General features: G+C 36.1%; 1 protein-coding gene across 1 annotated transcript; it reads right to left on the reverse strand.

Moving 5' to 3' along the window:
* Positions 1–1,841: 1,841 nt before the first annotated feature.
* On the reverse strand, positions 1,842–16,765 carry HRH1 (histamine receptor H1). Its single transcript, XM_070735777.1, has 2 exons — positions 16,200–16,765; positions 1,842–4,809 (listed from the first exon to the last, which is right to left on the reverse strand). Exon 2 carries the CDS (start codon positions 4,703–4,705, stop codon positions 3,248–3,250), a length of 1,458 nt encoding a protein of 485 aa, XP_070591878.1. The 5' UTR covers positions 4,706–4,809; positions 16,200–16,765; the 3' UTR covers positions 1,842–3,247.
* Positions 16,766–21,508: the final 4,743 nt, after the last annotated feature.

Here is a 21,508-nt window from a genome sequence, read left to right on the forward strand (position 1 = left end):
CTCTTTTCAGATGAGAGAGATTATTATTATTATTATTATTATTATTATTATTATTATTATTATTATTATTATTATTATTATTACAACTGAGGTGGACCTCATCCCCCCAAGTTCTGTTTCTAAATGGCCAGAGACACCACTATTTTCTATGGTTTTAATGTCTTCCTCCAACAAGTATACACGGTGCTGACAGGATCACTTGGACAAAGATGCATGTAAAGTGTGTGCCTTGTAAATAGTATGATGATTTAAGATTGGTTTGTTCATAAACTTCACTGTGACCGTAAAAGAATTAACATCATGGTAGGCTAAGGGTTTATAAGGAGTGTGTGTGTGTTTGAATGAATGTGTGTGCACATCCGGGCAGTAGCCCGCCCCTGTGCTTATCCCACAAGCCTGCTCAGGCATTCCTGCAATTTCTATTTCAGCTGAAATCCAGTGCAACGAAAATGATCCAAGTTTTATTTCTGCCCAATTGGGATTCATCTGGAATAGATTGGTGAACTTCCAGAAGACAAAACATTTGCTTTGAGTTACAACAAAACATAATTTTGGGCATCTCTCTATTCGAAGAAAAAAAATATCTTCAATTAATAAGAGGAAATAATAAAATATTATATTTGCCAATAAAATAATCAAGAATTAAAATGAAACCAGGCTCAAAAATGGTTTATGACTAGAGAATGAAAGGACTTTCATTTCCTTTCTCTGCCCTCTGCTAGCATTTTATCAGTGAAAACAGAATTTAGGGCAGAAGTGTCAAAGTCAAGTCGTTATGGAGTCAAGTGATGTGACTTTTCCTCCTTTCTCTAAATTGGCATGGACATGGCATGAGTCCTCAGATAGGGGCAGCATATGAATCTAATAAATAATAATAATAATGACATACCCAACCCGCGGGTGGCAAGTTTGACACTCTTGGTTTAGGGCATCATAAAATGGTGGATGCAGTAAAAAAAATCATAAATTTGTTATTTTTATTTATCAGTTCTTTGGGAGGTGGTAGCATTAGAAAACAAAAAAATAAGATGGGACACAAGATACTATTTTCATAAATATGTAAATATTGTTTGCCTTAAATTGATATTCTGAAAAATAGGAACTCCTACCACTTGGAGCTTATTAGATTTGTATGCTGCCCCGACTCTTCGGAGAGGGGCGTCATACAAATCTAATTAATAATAGTAATAATAATAGTAATAATAATAAAAATAATAATAATAATAATAATAATAATTGTCATCATTATCATTATCATTATCATTATCATTATTATTATTATCCATTTCAAGCAAATGTTTTCCATCCTGCCAATGATTCATACTGGTTTATGCCAATATTAAATACTATTAAGTTATCTGAGGTTTTGTAATATAGTCCCAATTGAAAGTCTTCCTTTAAAAAGCTTCTCTAACACATGGAAAATATATCATGATGTTTGAAAAAAGGTACAAGAAGTTAACATTAAATTAAATAATTATTAATTACACTGGGGTTTTTAAAAAAAATATTCATTGAAAATTGTTCTTACTAAATGTTAGATTTCCTTTCGCAAATACTGAAATCCAGTTTGGGAATCAGATTTTCAGATTTCTAACTGATAAATAATTATGTTTTATATGTGCATGGTTATGCGTAAAAAGAACAAAAAAGAAAATTTGGGACATAACAATGTTAGGGTATACATTAAACTAGTTTTATAATACATGAAGAATACTGATAACCCAGGACAAAGAGTGTATCCAATTCCAGATTTCATGACTGTGCTATTATATGGATTTTCTTAAGTCGGACATCTAGTTGTTGTAGATCTTATTCAAAACAAATTAAACACTGTTGTATGTGTTACTAGCTTTTTATTATTTCTTTGGGAAAATTTATCTATCTTTTTCAGCATGACAATTCTCTGAAAACTGAGCTGAGGAGAATCGAATTCTGACTGAAGGATGGAGAGTCAATTAAAAAAATACTGAGTTCCAAAATGGCAAAATTATAAATGAAGAGACAAAAATATCTCCTAATATTTGTCAAATAGTCCTGAGCATCCTAAAGAGAAAGTTGAGCAAAGATTCACTTCTACTCTCCCTGCTGATCATTCTGTATTTGTATTTATTAGATTTGTATGCCGCTCCTCTCTGAAGATTCGGGGTGGCTAACAACAATATAAAAAGACAATGTAAACAATTTTGTCCCAGAGCAAGCCTGTCATTCAGTCCACTTCTATTTTAGGCAGGCAAAATACTTCTTAATAGTTTTGCCAATCTGGTGGATTATTTTTAAAATAGAAGGACTTCTTAGATTTCCTTGAAAGGGCTGAATGTTTAGAAAGAACAATGGAATATCCTTGGGAGGCAAGACAGGTAGCATCTGGCTTGATTTATCTCAAAAAGCTATTGTTCTAATTGTTCTTCTAAAAGCTAATTATTCATAATTAGTATTAGTCAAGGAGACAACAGTTCTCAACCTACAACAATTCATTTAGTGACCATTTGAAATTAAAACAGCACAGAAAAAGTAACTTACAACCATTTTTCATACTTATGACTGTTGCACCATTCCCATGGTCACATGATCATAATTCAGACACTTCTCAACTGAGTTATATTTATGGCATGCATATACATGAAGCAACCAAAAGTGAAGCCAGAATGAGATTTTGTCTGTACCATAAATCAGAGCTGAACTGAAAATACACATTCAAGATTGCTTCTCTTTGATAACAAAGGGACAATGAATTTCCTGACTCTAGGATGTATGGTGTTGTTTCCAATTTGTTGGTAAATAGAACCTAAATATTATTAAAAGTTTAAATTTCTGGTGAATTATTTTTCTGGAAAGAAAATCAAAATAGAAATAAATGCACTTTTGAAACTCCTGAAGATTTAGGAACATAAAGACTGCTATAACACAATGTAAACACAATTACATAGAAACATAGAAGAAAATTTGAAAAAGTCACTGTGGTAAATTAAAGACTTAATCAAATTAAACACTTAATCAAATGATCAGATATAAAAGTTAGCATTCAGAAGACTTGTTAAATAGCAATATATTTCATTATAGCTCATTTTGTTTTAAATTAAATTCTACTGTTAAAAAGATCACTAGAAACAGAAAAAACAACTCTTTTAAGACACTCAAACTATTGTTTACTTTTTTTTTTACAATATTTAAACAAAGCCAGATTTCCTCTTTCCAACATAAACATGCTGGATTTGTCCGCAATATATATTTTGTCTGCAATAAGTTAAGGTTTAATATGAAATATTTTTTTGAAGGCCTTTTTGAAGTTTTCGTTACAGAGTGGGTATATAAATGGATTTAATGTTGAATTCACATAGCCAAGCCAAATCGTAAACATGTGAAATGGACGGTTATAACATATTTCACAAAAGGCCATGACCATAAACAATACAAAATATGGTATCCAACATAGCATAAAAACTGCCATTATAACGCCCAACTGTTTGGCAGCTTTTCTGTCCCTATTCACACGCAGCTTTTGACTCTGGCAAACAGACTGGGTACGTAGCTTTCCCCATGTCTCTTTCAGGTAACAGAGGCTGAGGGGATCTCTCCTGTTAGAATACGTCTGAGGAAAATGTTGCTCAGTATAAGAATTTTGCTCTAGGGAGGAATTCAAGTGAATTGTAGGCAATGATCTTCCTGCAAAGCTTTGCCTATCTGGTATTTTGCCTAACTGGGAGATAGGATTTTTTATATTTTCAGTACTGTTACTGACACAGGCATATTCTCCTTTTGTATTGACTGATTCAAAGTCTTTCTGAATCATGGCTGGAGGAAAACAATTCAGCTTTATTATTTCATGGTTACTTCCTTTAGGAAAATCCTTCGAGATTTTAACAAACCTGCTTAATGGAAGGTTAGCTTCCCTCGTTTTGTTTTGCTCGAAGTTATCATTTGCACTGAAAGAAAATCCTCTGTCTTTATTGGAACTTTGGGAACCAATCTTTTGCATTGCCTGAATCTTTCCATTCGGCACACCAAAGTCATTAGAGTTATATCTGTACGATCCATTTATGAGTTGTCGATGCTGATAATGCTTACAGACAGCCTTGTAAATGTTTGCATAAAACCACAGCATCAGCAATGATGGCACATAGAAGTTGATTGTGGCTGTCAAGACTTTAAACCATGTGGTTCTACAAAAATCTGTTTCACATATGTTTTCATCATACGTTCTGTTATGAATTGTCATGCCACTGTAATCTGTGAATTTTTGCCAGCCAAGTATTGGAATGACCCACAGGAAGGACAGCAGCCAAGCTATTGAAATCATGACTGAGGCTCTGGATTTGGTCCTGTACTTGAGATATTTTAAAGGCTGTTGGACTGAACGGTAGCGATCTACACAGAGTATGAAAAGGCTGAATATTGAAGCTGTGCTGGCTACATAATCCATTGAAAGCCAAAAGAGGCAAGCTTTTCTAGTCAAAATCCACTTATCCTTCAACAAGTATACAATGTTTAGTGGCATCACAGCTGCACCAACTATCACATCTGCACATGAAAGACTGACAATATAAAGATTGCCAACTGTCTGTAGTTTCTTTTCTGTTTTCACTGCATATAAGACCAAAATATTCATAGCAACTGTAATCAGCGAGATGGTTCCCAGGAATAGTCCTAGGACAGGTTGAATATCTGTAGAATTCCTGTTTGTGCTTCTGTCTACCAGACACATCCTTTGACTCAAATTCGATGAAAAAAGATCTCCCAAAAAAGTCTTCAGAGTTTTGTCTTGTCTGATGAATTGTTGGGTCAGTTTCCTTCTTTTCTTTGATCAATCTGAAAATTAAAACAAATGTTTCACTATTGCTGTTTTTTGAAGTTTTTACAGCTAAATAAATAAATGTGAGAGTGAAGTCAAGAATAAATATTGCAAAAATATTACATAGTAGGAGCCTGCCTCCAAATTTATTATCCAAATATCTTATGTCGGGAGCCTTCCAAGCCATATGGTATTCATCAAAACTACCAGTTCCTGAGCCAAGTGGAAGCTTTCCTCTTAGTCTTCATTCAAAGGAGAGGGTGCTGGGCCTGAGTATTTCTAAGACTGCAATAATTTTAAATCTAAGATCCCGAAAGAAAATATACTGCTCAAAAAATTAAAGGAAACACTCAAATAACAAATCCTAGATCTGAATGAATGAAATATTCTCATTGAACACTTTGTTCTGTACAAAATTGAATATGCACAAAAGCATGTGAAATTGATTGTCAATCAGTGTTGCTTCCTAGGTGGACAGTTTGATTTCACAGAAGTTTGATTTACTTGGAGTTATATTGTGTTGTTTAAGTGTTCCATTTATTTTTTTTGAGCAGTGTATATTTGTAAGTAGCATATAGCATACAACAAAGCACTTTTACATCAGTAACAAAAATAGATACTTTATCCTCTTCTGATAAAGCAATCATGTTTTCTTTCCTACATCTACCCCAAAATAAGAAGATGCTGATAAGAATATGAGACATGTTTACTGCCATGAGTTGACCAACATATATTTTGGTCATGATATACCTGACCAGGATTGAGAGGGAGGGAGGGAGACAGAGATGACAGAGACAGACTGATTTTGGTATGGATATATGCTCTATATCCAGATAGGACGAGGTCATTGTGGGTAATGCTGTAGATTCATTTTAGAATAATTGACCCAAAACATCAATTCCTGATCACATTCCAAAAAAGCAGATAAACCATTTTCATAATCAGGGACACCGTGAACTCTCCTATCATGTTCTAAAGGTGCATTGTCTGAATTATGGAGTTTAGGTTTTCTTATGAATGATGGGCACCAACAAACAAATGGGTGTTTATGTGTGTGAATTTGATTGCAAGTAAAAAAATATGTTTATTGCTGCAGCTTCATGAAAACAACTATAACTTATTTTTAAAAACTCTATACAGTATTGCTGTTGAAGACCTGCTAATGTGTTGTCAAGATAAAAAAAACCAGCAGATGCATAACAGAATATCTTTTGTAAGGGACCTTGAAGAGCTTCTAGGGGCGAGCATAAGTGCACTAGTGTGCCTTCCGTCCCCTGTCCAATTGTCTCTCCTATATTTTATATATCTTTTCTCCCATTCATATATACTTCCTCTACTCTTCATTGATGTATTCTATTCTCATATCTCTTCTATCCCTTCCCTGATATTTACTACTACACATTTTTATTCTCTTTAACTTTCAATTTGTATTGGACAAAACAAACAAACAAACAAACAAATAAATAAATAGTCCAATCCTTGATCCAATCTCCATTGATGGAGCACCCACAATATTTGGAGGCAAGCCATTCCACTGACTACTTGTTCTCACTGACTGGAAATTTTTCCATATTCTAGATGGGATCTCTTTTGGAAATTCTCCATCTGTTAATTCTTGCTTTGCTCTCAGGTGCTTTGGAGAATATCATCCTGGGGCAAGCAGAAGGAAGAGAGGCAGGGACAGAGGCTCAGGACATGAAACATTATAGGAAAATTCCAAGATCAGACGAGTTGTGATCAAAATATTTCAAGCTAGACCAAAGCATGGATGAAGCAGCATGTATATATTTGATATATTCACTGTATTTTTATATATCATTTTGTGTTTGTCCTATAAACAAATATCTTTATTGAAGATTTATTTATTTATTTATTGGATTTGTATGCCGCCCCTCTCCGCAGACTCAGGGCGGCTAACAACAATGATAAAAACAGCATGTAACAATCCAATTAATAAAACAACTAAAAACCCTTATTATAAAAACCAAACTTACACCCAAACATACCATGCATAACTTGTAATAGCCTAGGGGAAGGTATATCTTAACTCCCCCATGCCTGGTGATAAAGGTGGGTCTTGAGTAATTTGCGAAAGACAAGGAGGGTGGGGGCTGTTCTAATCTCTAGGGGGAGTTGATTCCAGAGGGCCGGGGCCGCCACAGAGAAGGCTCTTCCCCTGGGGCCTGCCAAACGACATTGTTTGGTCGACGGGACCTGAAGAAGGCCAACTCTGTGGGACCTTATTGGCCGCTGGGATCTAGGGCAGTGATGGCAAACCTTCCCCCCCCGACCCCCATGTGCTGAAAAAGTGTGGGCACACACATAATTCAATGCCTGGGAAGGCGAAAACAGCTTCCTAGGCTGCTCAGAGGCCCTCTGGAGGTCGGAAATGGCCTGTTTCCCAACTTCTGATGGGTTCAGTAGACTCGTGTTTTGCCCTCCCCAGGTTCCAAAGGCTTCCCTGGAGGCAGGGGACAGTAAAAATGCCCTCCTCTATCCCCCAGAAAGCTCTCTGGAAGCCAAAAAAGCCCTCCCAGTGTCTCTGTGCGAGCCAAAAATCAGCTGACCAGAACACACATGCACGCTAGAGCTGAGCTAGGGCAACAGCTCACGTGCCAGCAGATATGGCTCTGCGTGTCACCTGTGGCACCCATGCCATAGGTTCGCCATCACTGATCTAGGGTGTAGTGTTCAAGACATGAACACAAAGCTCACGTTACAAAGGAAGGAGTTTGTAATGGATTTATTCTCAAGGATAAAACTTTTTTCCTATCAATAAATTTATCATGTTATTTAAAAGGAATCACAACCTGAGATATGACAGTTATCAGCTGCAGTACATGATGTGAGAGACACTGATGCTCACACCATCAAAGCCTGTGAACAATGAGCAAGAGAAATCCTGGTATGCAATTCATTCAGAAATTCTTAACCACTTCTTTGCCACAGTAAACGGGTGTTAAATGTGACTAGTGGCTTGATCTGCTAGTTACTTTTTATCAAGTATCATCTCCTTAAAAGAAACTAAAACCATTTAGATATGCTGATAAAATTAAAAATGGAGAATAAGCTATATCTATTGAAGAAAGTTAGGAAGTACATCCAAAAGAATTTTAACAACACGGTTAATTAAGAGCAAGCCTTGTTTATATAAAGTTCAGACCTTCTTATATTTAATTTTTTGTTCCAGCCTACCTACCAGAATAATTGAATCCTACTTTTGAATAGACTCCCTTGCTTCTATCTATTATTTGTTTCTTTGGTGCTCAAATTTGTTCTTACACATACAGTATTATTTACTAGCAATGGAAGAACTGATTTTCACATTGTCCACATGACATCTGCACCAGCAAAGAGTACCAAGGCAGAAATCAAGAAAGGAAAACTTGAAAGGATTCCATTGCATTGTCTCATAATTTAAAAATGCAAGAAATATCAGATGCAGTATGCAAAAGTCAGTTATTAACTGGGCATGTTGCTTATTCAATGTTTTATGTTGCAAAAGAGTGTTACTCCAAGGTGTCACTTCTACACATAATTTATATTGATCATTTTATTTTGTATCCTAGTATGATTTATGTTGATTGCTTATTAGTATCCTATGACTATCATGGAGTGTTGTATCTTAAGATTTATAATGATTGCATTTATTATTATGATCATGACTTATCACTTGTTGCTTTTATGTACATTGAGAGCTTAGGTACCAGAGACAAATTCCCTCTGTGTCCATCACAGTTGGCCAATAAAGAATTATTTTGATGGTCCCTTGGGTATACTGTACTCTGTTTTCATGAAGTAGTAATATACTAGTAAAAAATAACACTATAAATACCATAGTAGTCTTTGTAATGTCATACCAAACTATAACTTAACCTCATAGTATATAGCAGTGATGGCGAACCTATTTATATCCAGGTGCCAAAAGTGCATGTGTACGGACTATTGTACATACGCGAGTGCCTACACCTATAATTCAATGTCTGTGAAAACAGCTCCCCATGATTCCTGCAGAGGTCCTCTGGAGGCCAGAAATGGCCCATTTCCTGACTTCCGGTGGGCCCAGTAGGCCTGTTTTTCGCCCTCCCCAGGCTCTAGAGGCTTTCCTAGAGCCTGTGGAGAGTGAAAATGCCCTCCACCACCACCTGCAGGCCCTCTGGAAGCTAAAAACACCCTCCCAGACCCTCTGTGTCAGATGAAAATCAGCTGGAAGTTCTTTCCTCCACAAGTGTGCTGAATGTATCCACTGGTGCCCAGGCAATTGATGTCTGCTGCAGCATCAAAATTTTGTGTATGATGCATTGCTACATTGCTTATGCCAATTCTTATTCCAAAGCATGATAAACTTTCTAAGTCAGCAGAACATTTATCATAGCTGAATAGACTCATAGCATGAAGCAAAGAGGGCCACATATTCCGCTAAACAGACTTCAAAGTAGGAAGTTATGCAGCACACCAGGGATTAGGATGGTCTAGTGATGCTTCTCTTTACCCGCATTATCTACACCACTGCAACAACTCTGATGATTATATGTCGAAGATTTTGCACAGAGCTGCACCAAGAAATACCTGCACTTTTGCACAGAGCTGCACCACGAAGTGAATTAGTATAGCTTTCTGGTAGCAAATACGAGGCACTGTGTATTTTTGATAAAATCAAAGTGATTACTGCATTTGTTCAATGTTCTTATGAACTACTGTATCTGTATGAATTACTCCCACCCCCAAAAAATGATGTCAGCCTCATCAGTCTGCATATTACTGAATCTTACTATTTCCTCTTTTTGAAATTATGGCAGTAGTCTTTGGGACTTCACCAATTCTTCAAAATTTCTTAATAATAGTAATAATACTTAATCATTCAGACCATCAGAGATTGTTTCAGAACCTTAAAATACAATTCTTCTAGTCCTGGAGATTTAACTTCATTCAGAGTAAATAGATATTCCTAATTAGGTTTGTATCATTTTCAAATTGTTTCTCCATCCTCTTTTTCACAATTTCCTGCTCATATCATATTTTTGTTGAACCAGATAATTGAACAAATAATGTCTGAATAGCTATGCTTTCTCTTTGTTATCTGTTAGAATTTCTCCTCCTTTATTTCCCTTTTATTTTGAATGTATCTAAAGAAACTCTTTTATTATTTTAGCATCTTTTGTTAATCTTGGCTCATTCTAAGAGCTTTCCCGACACAAGCTCTAGAATTTTGGGCTGTCTATGTTATATCTTTTCTGATGGGGACCTCTCTTCATTTTCCATATGCATTCTTGCATACATTTTTATTTGTCAATCATCACTTTTTATGTAGCTATATCTTTAGCTGTTTTTAATTCCTCCCCTCCTCCATCCCTCCAGAATTGTTTACAATTTGGTCTTCCAGAAAATTCCTACTCATCGTGATCTTTTTTCCATTAACTCCTCCAGTAACTTTTTATCTCTGCTTTAAATTTATTAAAATCCATTTTTAGTGCCCAACGTTTAGTTTTTCTTAAAAGCCAGTAATTCCAATATTGCATGCTAATTTCCCCCTTAAATTCCTATTACTACTTTTTTCTTTGGCTGAATGTTCTGTATAAGTTAATACATTATGGAGTCAATGATACATGGCCCTTTTGTGCATTTATTTGGTGATTGGTGAACTCCAATAACAACATTGGTCAAACATTTGCTGAAAGGGTCTGTCTCCCAAGCGATGCTGAAATAATTAATCTAAGTAATTATTATTCAGTGCAAGATCTGCATTAAAAGAGTTAAGACCTGCATTTATAAGGTGTTATATATATGTTCTCCTTGGTTGAAAGGAGAGAAATTATTTTTGAAGTGAGAGTTGTAATCCTACGGACACTTAATTCACAGAGGTGTATGCCTTTAAGTATTCAATCACAAAACATTCCTGGTGGTGAAAGGAAGGTAGTTCACTGGTCAAATCTATTGCCATCTCTTCCCCTAGCAACCTAAAAAAATTATTATTTATTTAGATTTGTATGCCGCCCCTCTCCACAGACTTTTTTCTGTAGTGTTTTGAGCTGTTTTCTGGGGTAATTTGGGAGTTTAGTGAAAATAAAATTGTTAAAACATTTTGATCCTATTCTATAAACAAGAAACTCCGGTAATTTAAAGCTTTTCCTATGAATGGAAGAAATACTTACCTTTATTTTTGAATTCCTGAAAATATCAGAAGTTATTTTACAATGACTCAGTTAATTTGAGCCATATAAATCAATTTCCTTGATGCTTCCAGCTAAGTTGTAGTCCTATCCTATGCAATGTGTGTGTGTACATATACATATACATGCATGTGTATGTATGGATAGATGGATGCATGTATTTATATACGTTATATATCTTGTATCTTTACCATAGAAGTTACATATTCTGCTGGGCTGCTGTCAATAGCTTAACAGTTCCTTCTTTTCTGAGCAGGAAAATAGCTCCATTTGAATGAAGCATGACAGATACATAACCCTTGGTTCTATAATACATAACCCTTGGTTCTTGGCTCAGCCATCCCCCAATACTACTCAATATGTACATGAAATCACTGGAAGAATCAGTTTGCTGATGATACCCAGTTGCACATCTCCATGGGTTGCTCAGCCAAAGATGCAGTGGAAATTTGGGGGACTTGCGAGAATCTGTTTTCTTTTATTAATTTTATTAATATTGACTGTTTCTTTATTGCTTATTTTACCACTATGACAATCATTAAGTGTTGTACCTCATGATTCTTGACAAATGTATATTTTCTTTTTATGTACATTGAGAGTATATGCACCAAAAACAAATTCCTTGCGTGTCCAATCACACTTGCCCAATAAAGAATTCTATTCTATTCTATTCTATTCTATTCTATTCTATCTGTTTGGAGAGGAATAAACCAAGGCTTAAGCCTTGACAAAAAGAATGGCTGTTGATTTGGAAGAAGAAGAAAATAGAACTTCTGCCCATGTTTAGCTGGTGTGCCAATAGCTACCTTTTTTTTGGAGTGAGAGACAATAACTCTCATTCATGTCCTTATCTTTTCAACATAAATTTGCCCGTTTTATAAAAACAGAAGCTACAGTTGGTACAAAATGCAGTTGCCCACCTGATAACTTTAAGAGATCCACATGACCTCAGAACTGCATTGACTATGGGCTATCTTCTAAGTAGAATTCAGATATGTTGCTTGGGATCTATATATAACATATGGTTTGGGATGAGTCTATCCTTGAGACCATCTAGTCCAAACAAGATTTGCCACCCAATGCAGTCTAGCACAGAAGACACTATGTGTCCCTACTCATCAGGAAATAAACTGGGTGGACACTTGGAATTGAGCATCCTGTTTACTGTTCTCCAGTTGCATAACGGCTTACCCTCATAGAAATAATAATTCCTTATGGGTTAAACCATTGTTTTATCCATTAATGGTTTGAGCACTTAAAAAGAGAGATTTATTACTTTTTTTGTGACAGTGAGAAAAGGGCATTATTGTTTTTATTGTGGATTTGGGTTTTGTATGGATTTTGATTATGCACTTATGCACTTACTTGCATAATAACTGTGTTTTGTTATGTTTCGTGGTGGTGTAAGCTTCTTAGACAGACTGAGGAGATATACAAGTCTTAGTACAGTATATTGTAACTATCTATCCATCATGCCAGACTTCTGCAAGATCATTATGGGACCTAGGAGGCTCACATGCAAAAATTCAAGAGTATAGCTTTTGTTACGATGTTGTTTTACTTCTAACATTAAACAAATTGTAACCAGGAAGAAAACAAGCAATTGCAATTTGTAACATTCAATGTACATGTAGAACAGATCCAAAATCTGAACTGTGCCTCATGGGTTAGAATCACTCATTTTTCAACAGGAAAAGCAGCTGACACCTGTGTTATTTTAATGGAGCCCTGCTCTTGACCTACTCACTTCTGCTGCCCTTGCCTGATCTACTTTCTGGAGAAAAGAGTATTGGATTGAATTGAATTGTTCAATCCTACTAGTGTTCCCCTGCAAATGTTCAAATGGAGAATGTATTTCTTTTGAGTATCTTATACAAGTGCTCAGTTGGATTGTTCATAGAATTTACATGATTAGTTTATCCAATATTTGTTTTAGTGTACAGTTATTCATGGTCAAAGCAATAAACACTTTAACTAGAACAGTCCACAAAAACTTATCCCTCACAAGAAGTATAGTTATAAGCCAATTAAATGTCAGCTAGCAGAGTAAATGGCCAGCATTGAAAGAGAAAGTCTATTTTGTTATAGTGATGCCTCAAAACGATTTTGGTTAACTCAAATATAATATTCCATCTTTTCCATCATTGATTTTTTCTTCCAAACTTAATTTGGAAAAAGTATAATTAAATAAATCAAAATGTGGAGCAGTCTTAACACAGTGTTGCAGTCAATGGTTATCAACATAAATAGTGAAAGAGGGATTCCAGGCTACTGTTTTAAAAAATCCTGTGATTAAAAATAAGTATTCTATAATATTATTTTTCTCTAATTATTATGTCCAAAAGCATGGCTATAATAGAGACATCTTGCAAACACTTTATGTTCCATGTATATAAATAGCATTTGTTTATCTTTCAGATGTACACAGAACTTATTTCTGACTCTCCAATTAAGGCATTTTCCAGGAATCCCAATCATATATAAAGGTATCTAAAGTAATTACATGCAATGTGTATTTATTGGGGAGGATGCAAAAAGGAAATGTAGGAGCATTATTGTTAGATTTGCGTGGGAATTTGGAATAGGCATCCATCATAATTAGAAATGTTTGCCCCACCATAGGTCCCACGAGTCTATGTGGATTCTTGACCATGGGGCTTTGAGTATCTCCCATTCTAATGGACTAGTCTGTGGTAGAGCCGGCATAGTTTCTTGCAGCACTTTGTTAATGGTGCCCTTATATAGTTCATGCACAAATGAATCAAGCCATCCAGCTTCATTGGGGTCATGATGGAGGTCTCCCATGTGGCATTATCAACTGGCTCCAAGACACCTTGGATGATAAATTGATCCAGTTGTTTGTATGAGTAGAATTTGAATCTGTGACTTTGCATGTGACAGAAAACTTGTTTGCTATAAAACCTGCAGCCATTTTTTCAGGGTGTAGAACGAACCCAAATAATGGCAGATCTAATGATGAAAAGAGAAGTCCACCATTCATCCCATTTGTCTTCTCCCCACCATCCATCCCAGCAAACCAACTTTCTCTTGCTATTCCCTGTTTAATAATTCCTAGGAAAGTAGAAAAACAGCTAATTCACCATTTTGTTGCATATATTTTTTCTGGACAAAATTAAATTGCTTTTTCATGATATGAAGCTGCATAGACTAATTATATTTGCTCACAAAGTAATTATTGTGATTTCCTCTGAATTTAATTATCATACTAGAATTACATTTTCCGTGCAATAAAGACATTCTACATATTAAGAATAATTTTTCCACCACCATTACATAGTCTTAAATATTCACAGAATTTAGTACGTGATAAATTATTATGAAAAACAATTTCTAACTTTCATTTCAACATGTTACATCTGAAAAATGTCTTGTTGAGAGATCCGAAAAGAAATACTTTCCACTGTAAGTCATGTTGTAAACTTGCTTAGAGATGGAGTCATAGAAGACCTGGGTGGGGTACTCAGACACTTTAGGTTATATTTTTACAATATATTATGCTTGGCTGTGGAGTACCATGGAGAAGAAGCTGTATAAAAACTTCCTAAAGAACACAACCTCTAACAAAATGTGAGACAAAATAGAACAAATTGGTAGTTTAGTAACTTGCAATTTCTTACATCCCTAACCATTATTTTCAGAAATGTTTCTTCATGGGCATGATTAAAGAAAGGGATGTTATGGGAAAGCAGGGGTTTTAAATGGTTATATTGGATAAAATATTGATATGGCACAATTTTAATCAATTTTACTCCTCCCTTAACAAAATTTAATAAACTGAGATATTGAGGCATCAGATGAGGTATATAAATGTGTTACTGTGTATTGTTTCACCAATCCATAATTTTCCCAGGCTGGCTCTCTGTCTAAGTAAACAGCTAAATCATACGGACTATACAGACTGCTGAATTGTACTCCACCAGTGACACGAAAGGACATACATGCACTAAAAATGAAAATAAAATCTTACAGCCTCGCAGATTTTCAGCCTCCAATTAGGGTTACTACAAAGCGATTCTTTCCACTTAAACTTTGGAGGAGCCAATATCAAATTTTCTCAGGGAAGAAAAGTTTAGAGTTCAATCCCCAGGATACCAAGAGTAAATTTCACCAACTCCATGGGGAAAATGAGTTTTGATTACCGTAGTTTGAATTACATAGAAACATAGAAACATAGAAGACTGACAGCAGAAAAAAGGCCTCATGGTCCATCTAATCTGCCCTTATACTATTTCATGTATTTTATCTTAGGATGGATATATGTTTATCCCAGGCATGTTTAAATTCAGTTACTGTGGATTTACCAACTATGTCTGCTGGAAGTTTGTTCCAAGCATCTACTACTCCTTCAGTAAAATAATATTTTTTCACGTTGCTTCTGATCTTTCCCCCAACTAACCTCAGATTGTGACCCCTTGTTCTTGTGTTCACTTTCTTATTAAAAATACTTCTCTCCTGAACCTTATTTAACCCTTTAACATATTTAAATGTTTTGATCATGTCCCCACTTTCCCTTCTGTCTTTCAGACTATACGGATTGAGTTCATTACTTCCTGCATAAACTATGTTTCTTTCTCATCAGTATCTTGAATATAAGCTTTTAGTCCGAACTGAACAAGCAACTACAATTCTGGCTCATTTAATTCCCTCAAACGATTTACTAAATCTGCACTACTACGACTACTATTTTTATCTCATCAACCCTATCACCCATTTCCTTCCACTTATGACTCTATGGCTGTAACTTGTTGCTTGTATGCTTAGGGATTTTTATTAAAATTGATTTTTTTCACATTGCTTATTTGACCCCTGTGACAATCATTAAGTGAGGTATCATGATTCTTGACAATTTTCTTGTATGTGCACTGAGAGCATATGCACCAAAGACAAATACCTTGTGTGTCCAATCACACTTGGCCAATAAAGAATTCTAGTCTATTCTCATTTAGTGTTGTACCTCATGATTCTTGACAAATGTATCTTTTATTTTATGTACACTGAGGGCATATGCATCAAAGACAAATTCCTTGTGTGTCCAGTCACACTTGGCCAATAAAGAATTGTATTCTAATTGAGATCTGATCATCTCCAGCCCGCACCAATTGCCAGTCCCTTCAAAAGGGATGGAAGATTTATCCCACAGCTACCCATACTTCATAGACTGGGGTGGGCTCCCCAGTAGCCTGGACTCTCCTCGACTGTCAAGCTAACTTACTTACCCACCTGGCGCTGAGGCAGAAATCGCTGGGGTGACCTGGGGTGACGCAAAGGTTTTCCAGAAGCTCCTCAGAGTTGAGAAAATGGTTTGCCAGCGAAGAGGCTTGCTAGGCGCCAAGTCTAGGGGGGAGCTACGCGTCGGTCCTGCTCAGCCGGTATCTCAGGAGCAGAGGGAGACCGAGAATCCCGCCGTCCTGAGCGAGGCATTCCCCCTCCTCAAGGCTCAGCTGAGGCAACGAGAGGCTTGTCTTTAGCTACCTTAGTCCGCGCTAGCTGCTCTCGCCCCGCAGCACCACCGCTTCCAGGGAGGGAAAAGTTTTCTTCGAAGTGTCCCTTGGAGCTTCCCCTCTGAAACGGAGCCAGATCGAGATGCCCCCGAATGCCTTCGATAAAATGATCCTTGGCTTTGCTTGAGGAGGGAGTGAGAGCGGCGGAGTTTCCAACTACAAGCTGCTTTTCCCAAGTGGGGAGGCGGCGTGGTTTGACACTCGAGGGCAGAGGCTCCTGAGGTGTCTGCGCACTCCGAGGAGTGTTGGTTAACCCCCGTCTTTCTTCCCCGGCCACCGCCGACACCCACGCTTCGGCTAAATGAGCTCACCGCCCCCTTTCTTATCATCCCACTGTTTTCGGACGAACTGACCGCAGCCCTCCAGGAAAGAAAATTTTATTCTGCGGTTGCCTCGTCCTCTCTCTCGCAGCACGAGGAAGTATTGTCATTACCCTCTTCACACTTTCCCAGACAATCTACAAGTTGGCGAGCTGATTTAATTCTCGGAAGGTGGCCCCCGTCTGATGGAGATGGATGAGTCTGGGGACGTGTATGTGCCTGTGTGTTTGTGTTGGCTTTTTTGAGGAAAAGAAGCAAAAGTGTTTTTCTCTTGGATCAATGATAGAAGTGTGTGTGTGTGTGTGTGTGTTGTGTTAGCTAGATTTTGAAAGCAACTTTTCTCCCATTGCTCTTGCCGGTTTAGTATTATTGGGACAACTCGGGCATAGCAACCCCGGAAATTAGCAAAACAAACAAAAGAACAAGAAACAGTGGCGGTCAGCTGCAGAATTAGTGCTCAGTTGTGGCTAAAGCGACTAAGTTACAAAGGAGGACATCCTGAATTTAAATCGTGCTTTGGGCTTCAGATCATTTCATAGGGAGGTCTTGTATCCTACAGCCACAGGCTCCCATTCACAGTTAGGTCCAGAATTTTGTGGCTAAGCAAGGCAGCTGTTAAGTGAGTCACAATCAACTTACAACTTTTTTGTGCTGCGGTTGTTAAGTGAACCACTGCAATTGTTAAGTGAGTCACATGATCATTACACCCCCTCACTCAAAAGGGCCTCTATGCCATTCTTATGAAATGATAAGAAAAAGAGAAAAAAGGACAACTGCACAGGTCTTCAGGTATAATGTCGACATGCACTATATTCAGGTACAGGATATTAAATATACTGCTCAAAAAATAATTAAAGGGAACACCCAAATAACACATCTTAGATCTGAATGAATGAAATATTCTCATTGAATACTTTGTTCTGTACAAAGTTGAATGTGCACAACAGCATGTGAAATTGATGGTCAATCAGTGTTGCATCCTAAATGGACAGTTTGATTTCACAGAAGTTTGATTTACTTGAAGTTATATTGTGTTGTTTAAGTGTTCCCTTTATTTTTATTTTTTTTGAGCAGTGTATAATATACTTTGACTAGATCAGTGATGGTGAACCTATGGCACGGGTGCCACAGGTGGCATGCAGAGCTGTATTTCCTGACACATGAGCCATTGCCGTAGCTCAGCTTCAATGTGCATGTGTGTGCAGGGGAGCTGATTTTTGGCTTGCTCAGAGGCAGGGTGTTTTTGGCTTCCTGAGAGCCTCTGGGTGGGATGTGGATGTGTGGATGGCGTTTTTACCCTCCCCTGGCTTCAGGGAATCCTTTGGAGCCTACTGGGAGGGCAAAACACGAGCCTACTGAGCCTACCAGAATTTGGGAAAGAGGCAATTTCCAGCCTCCAGAAGGCCTCAGGAGGGCGGATGAAGCTGTTTTCGGACTACCCAGGCATTGAATTATGGGTATGGGCACTCATATGCATGATAGCACACACCAACGCACTTTCAGCACCAGAGGATAAAAAGGTTCGCCATCACTGGACTAGATGGTGCAGGATGGAAGGATTTATACTCCTTGCAGACAACTCTTTTTTTGTATTCTTTTAGAGTGTCCTTGAAGTCACCTGGAAGTTTATCTGGGTGATCAGGGTCACCTGAGTAGTGCAAATGAGTGTGAAACATTCTTGGAACTGTTGAAAGTGTTGTAGACTGAAGATAGATGATGTCTTATCCCTCCCCCTCTGTTAAGAGAGGATTGTTTAATTTTTACATAGATGGCCTCTTTGAACATTCTTTCAAACCAGCGGTCCTCTCTGTCCAAAATGTGTACTTTGCTGTCTTCAAAAGAATTGCCTTTGTGTTTTAAATGCTGAAATCTTGCTGCTGAATCTTGTCCTGATGGGTTTGTTCTCCTATGTTGTACCATGCATTTATGAAGTGGTTGTTTTGTATTGCATATATCACATTGCTCAGTATTTTATCCTCTGCCCTAGTGTATTCTTGGGTTTGAAGTGTGCATGTATCAGAGCTGAAGGAGCTTCTTGGATGAGAAGTGTAATGTTTTCAAATAAAAACAGAAAGATCCAGTTGCCACTTGGAAAAAAGCACTTTTGGAACAAAGTATTCTCAATGAAACCATTGGCTATAGGAACACAGTAATATTAATGGTTTCAATGTGTCTTTTTAGGCATAATTATCTTTCCCTTTAGAATAAACAACTTAATTATTTTTAATTAACTGTAAAAACATAGAATGGATATTAAAGGACAATATGATCAGCTGGTGTAGAAACTTAAATAAAGAGATAGATTTAAACACTTGGGAAAAGGTATGGACATATAACTGGAAAATAACAAAGTCAACTTCTTTTAAAGAGAATCAGATTAAGATGTTTTATAGATGGCAGTTATCACCAAGTAGAATTTCAAAAATGTTTCAAGCTAACTCGCCTAATTGTTGGAAATGTAAAATAGAAATAGGTACTTATTATCATACAAAAGCAAAAGAATATTGGAATTTAATAGAAAAATGGTTGAGAGAAATAACACAACAAGAAATTTTAAAAAGCCAGAATTTTTTTTTCTTGGTATATCAAATAATAAATACAAAAAAGACATATATTACTTAATGGTTCATATATTAGCAGTGGCCAGGATAGTATTTGCGCAAAAATGGCAAGATACTGAGATTCCAAAAGAAGCAGAGATTCTTTAAAAAGTCTTAGATTGTGCCGAGCTCGATATAATGACGAGACGGTTAAACAACCAAGAAGAATCAGAGTTTTATGATATTTGGCAGAAGGTATATACTTGGTGGGAAACAAGAAAAAATGGATAAGTGTGTTGTTATATTAATTTGAATATTTGAATTTAGTAGTAAAATTGTGTTAGATGGTAATTATTTACTAATATAAACATATATTCTTCTTTCTTCTTAAAAAAATCCTTTTTTCTTTATTTTTATAAACTTTTATATAGGTTTAGATTTATTGTGTTAAAATAGATATTTTCATTTTATATATTTTCATATATTTTATAGATGATGTTTTCTTTTTTATTATTATGATAATGACTTCTACTTTGAGCGGAGCGACTGTAGCTCCACTAAATGTTTTATGTTATGTTTGTTATGTTTGTCTTTGAAAATTAATAAAATATATTTTTTTTAAAAAAGAATAAACAACTTACATCCCAATATCTCTATTGTTTATGTAAATCAGTTCTTAAATTAATTATATCATAAGGAAGGGCTTTTCAAATGTTGTGATGCCATGATCTCCTATTGTAATAAATGAATTGGTATGACTCCCTATAATGACATTGGTCATAAGAATATCTGTACTTTATGGTCATCAATTATCCATGGTAGTGGATAATTCTGGATACAATATGATAGGTGAGAAAATTTTTGAAAAGAAAACATATTTTATATATTTAAGAAGATTCATTTTTTGGTTTTTATTTTCTCTCTTCTTTGAATGAAAACATCCCCTGATTCCTTACTAAGTCAATATGACTTGGTTCCAAATAATGTGTTAATTTTCTTGGCTTCATATTTCAAGAAGACAGATCTTGTTCAGACAAATAACACATTGAATCATTTTTCTCCAGTAACAAAATGTTAGTAAAAGCAAAATAGCTGTAACATTCATCATTTTTGTAAGATTTAAGCTTACTATTATTAGCAAGATTTGTTATCTCTAGCTATTCATTTAGCACCCAATAAAAATGTTTTAAATTGAAAGATTAGAAAACTAAAATAACTTCATCGGCTTCATTTATACTGATTGCTTCACTTCTACTTTCACTCCATGTATTATTGAGACAAAACAGAAACAGATGCATCCAAAGAAAAAGATGAAAAAGAAATATGGGGTCAGACTGCCTCATTATAAAATATGTCGACTTGTTTTAAGGAATAGATCTTACTCAATAAATATGAAATCCCAATGTTCATTTTCTATCTTGAATAAATTCCCCAGCAACTGCTGACAAGAAAGAAAGTCTAGATAGCAGACATTACAATATCTGGAGACAGCAAAAGAGAAGAGAAACAACCAGAGAAAATAATAAAATATAAAGACCTGCAAATAAAAGTAGAATGACTGTGGCAAAAGAAAGTAAAGAAGTAAATAGTAATAGATACCTTGGATGCAATCTCAAAACAATTGGAGCACCACTTGAACATCATCAGCTAATTGTAAAAAACAGCTTTACTTGGAACAGTTTACATTCTGCAATTAAAATACTTTTAATATTGTTATAGATTATATCTGCTTATCCGCAGTCCTTAAGAAAGAATCAATAAGTAGACAATGCCAACTTCAGTTTAAATATCTAGCTAACTCTGTAACCAACCATAATACAGGTAGTCATAGACTTACAACAGTTTGTTTAGTGACCATCAAAGTTACATGAAAAAATGATTTATTCAAAGTTATAACCTTTGTATCATCCCCACAATCATGTGATCAAAACTCAGACACTTGCCAACTGATTCATATTTATGATTGTTGCAATGTCCCAAGGTCATGTGATCACTTTTTGCAACCATCTGACAAAGAAAGTCAATGGGGTAGTCAGATTACTTAACAACTGGGTTAGTAATTTAACAGCTGCAGTGATTCACTTAACAACTGTGTCAAGAAAGGTTGTAAAATAGGGCAAAAACCACTTAACAAATGTCTCACTTAACAACATACATTTTGGGC

This window comes from Erythrolamprus reginae, chromosome 2, assembly GCF_031021105.1.
Source record: "Erythrolamprus reginae isolate rEryReg1 chromosome 2, rEryReg1.hap1, whole genome shotgun sequence".
In the NCBI taxonomy this organism is placed as follows: Eukaryota; Metazoa; Chordata; class Lepidosauria; order Squamata; family Dipsadidae; genus Erythrolamprus; species Erythrolamprus reginae.

Excerpts from the sequence above, each read along its gene's own strand:
- HRH1 (XM_070735777.1), bottom strand. The coding sequence starts at position 4,705 with ATGTGTCTGGTAGACAGAAGCACAAACAGGAATTCTACAGATATTCAA.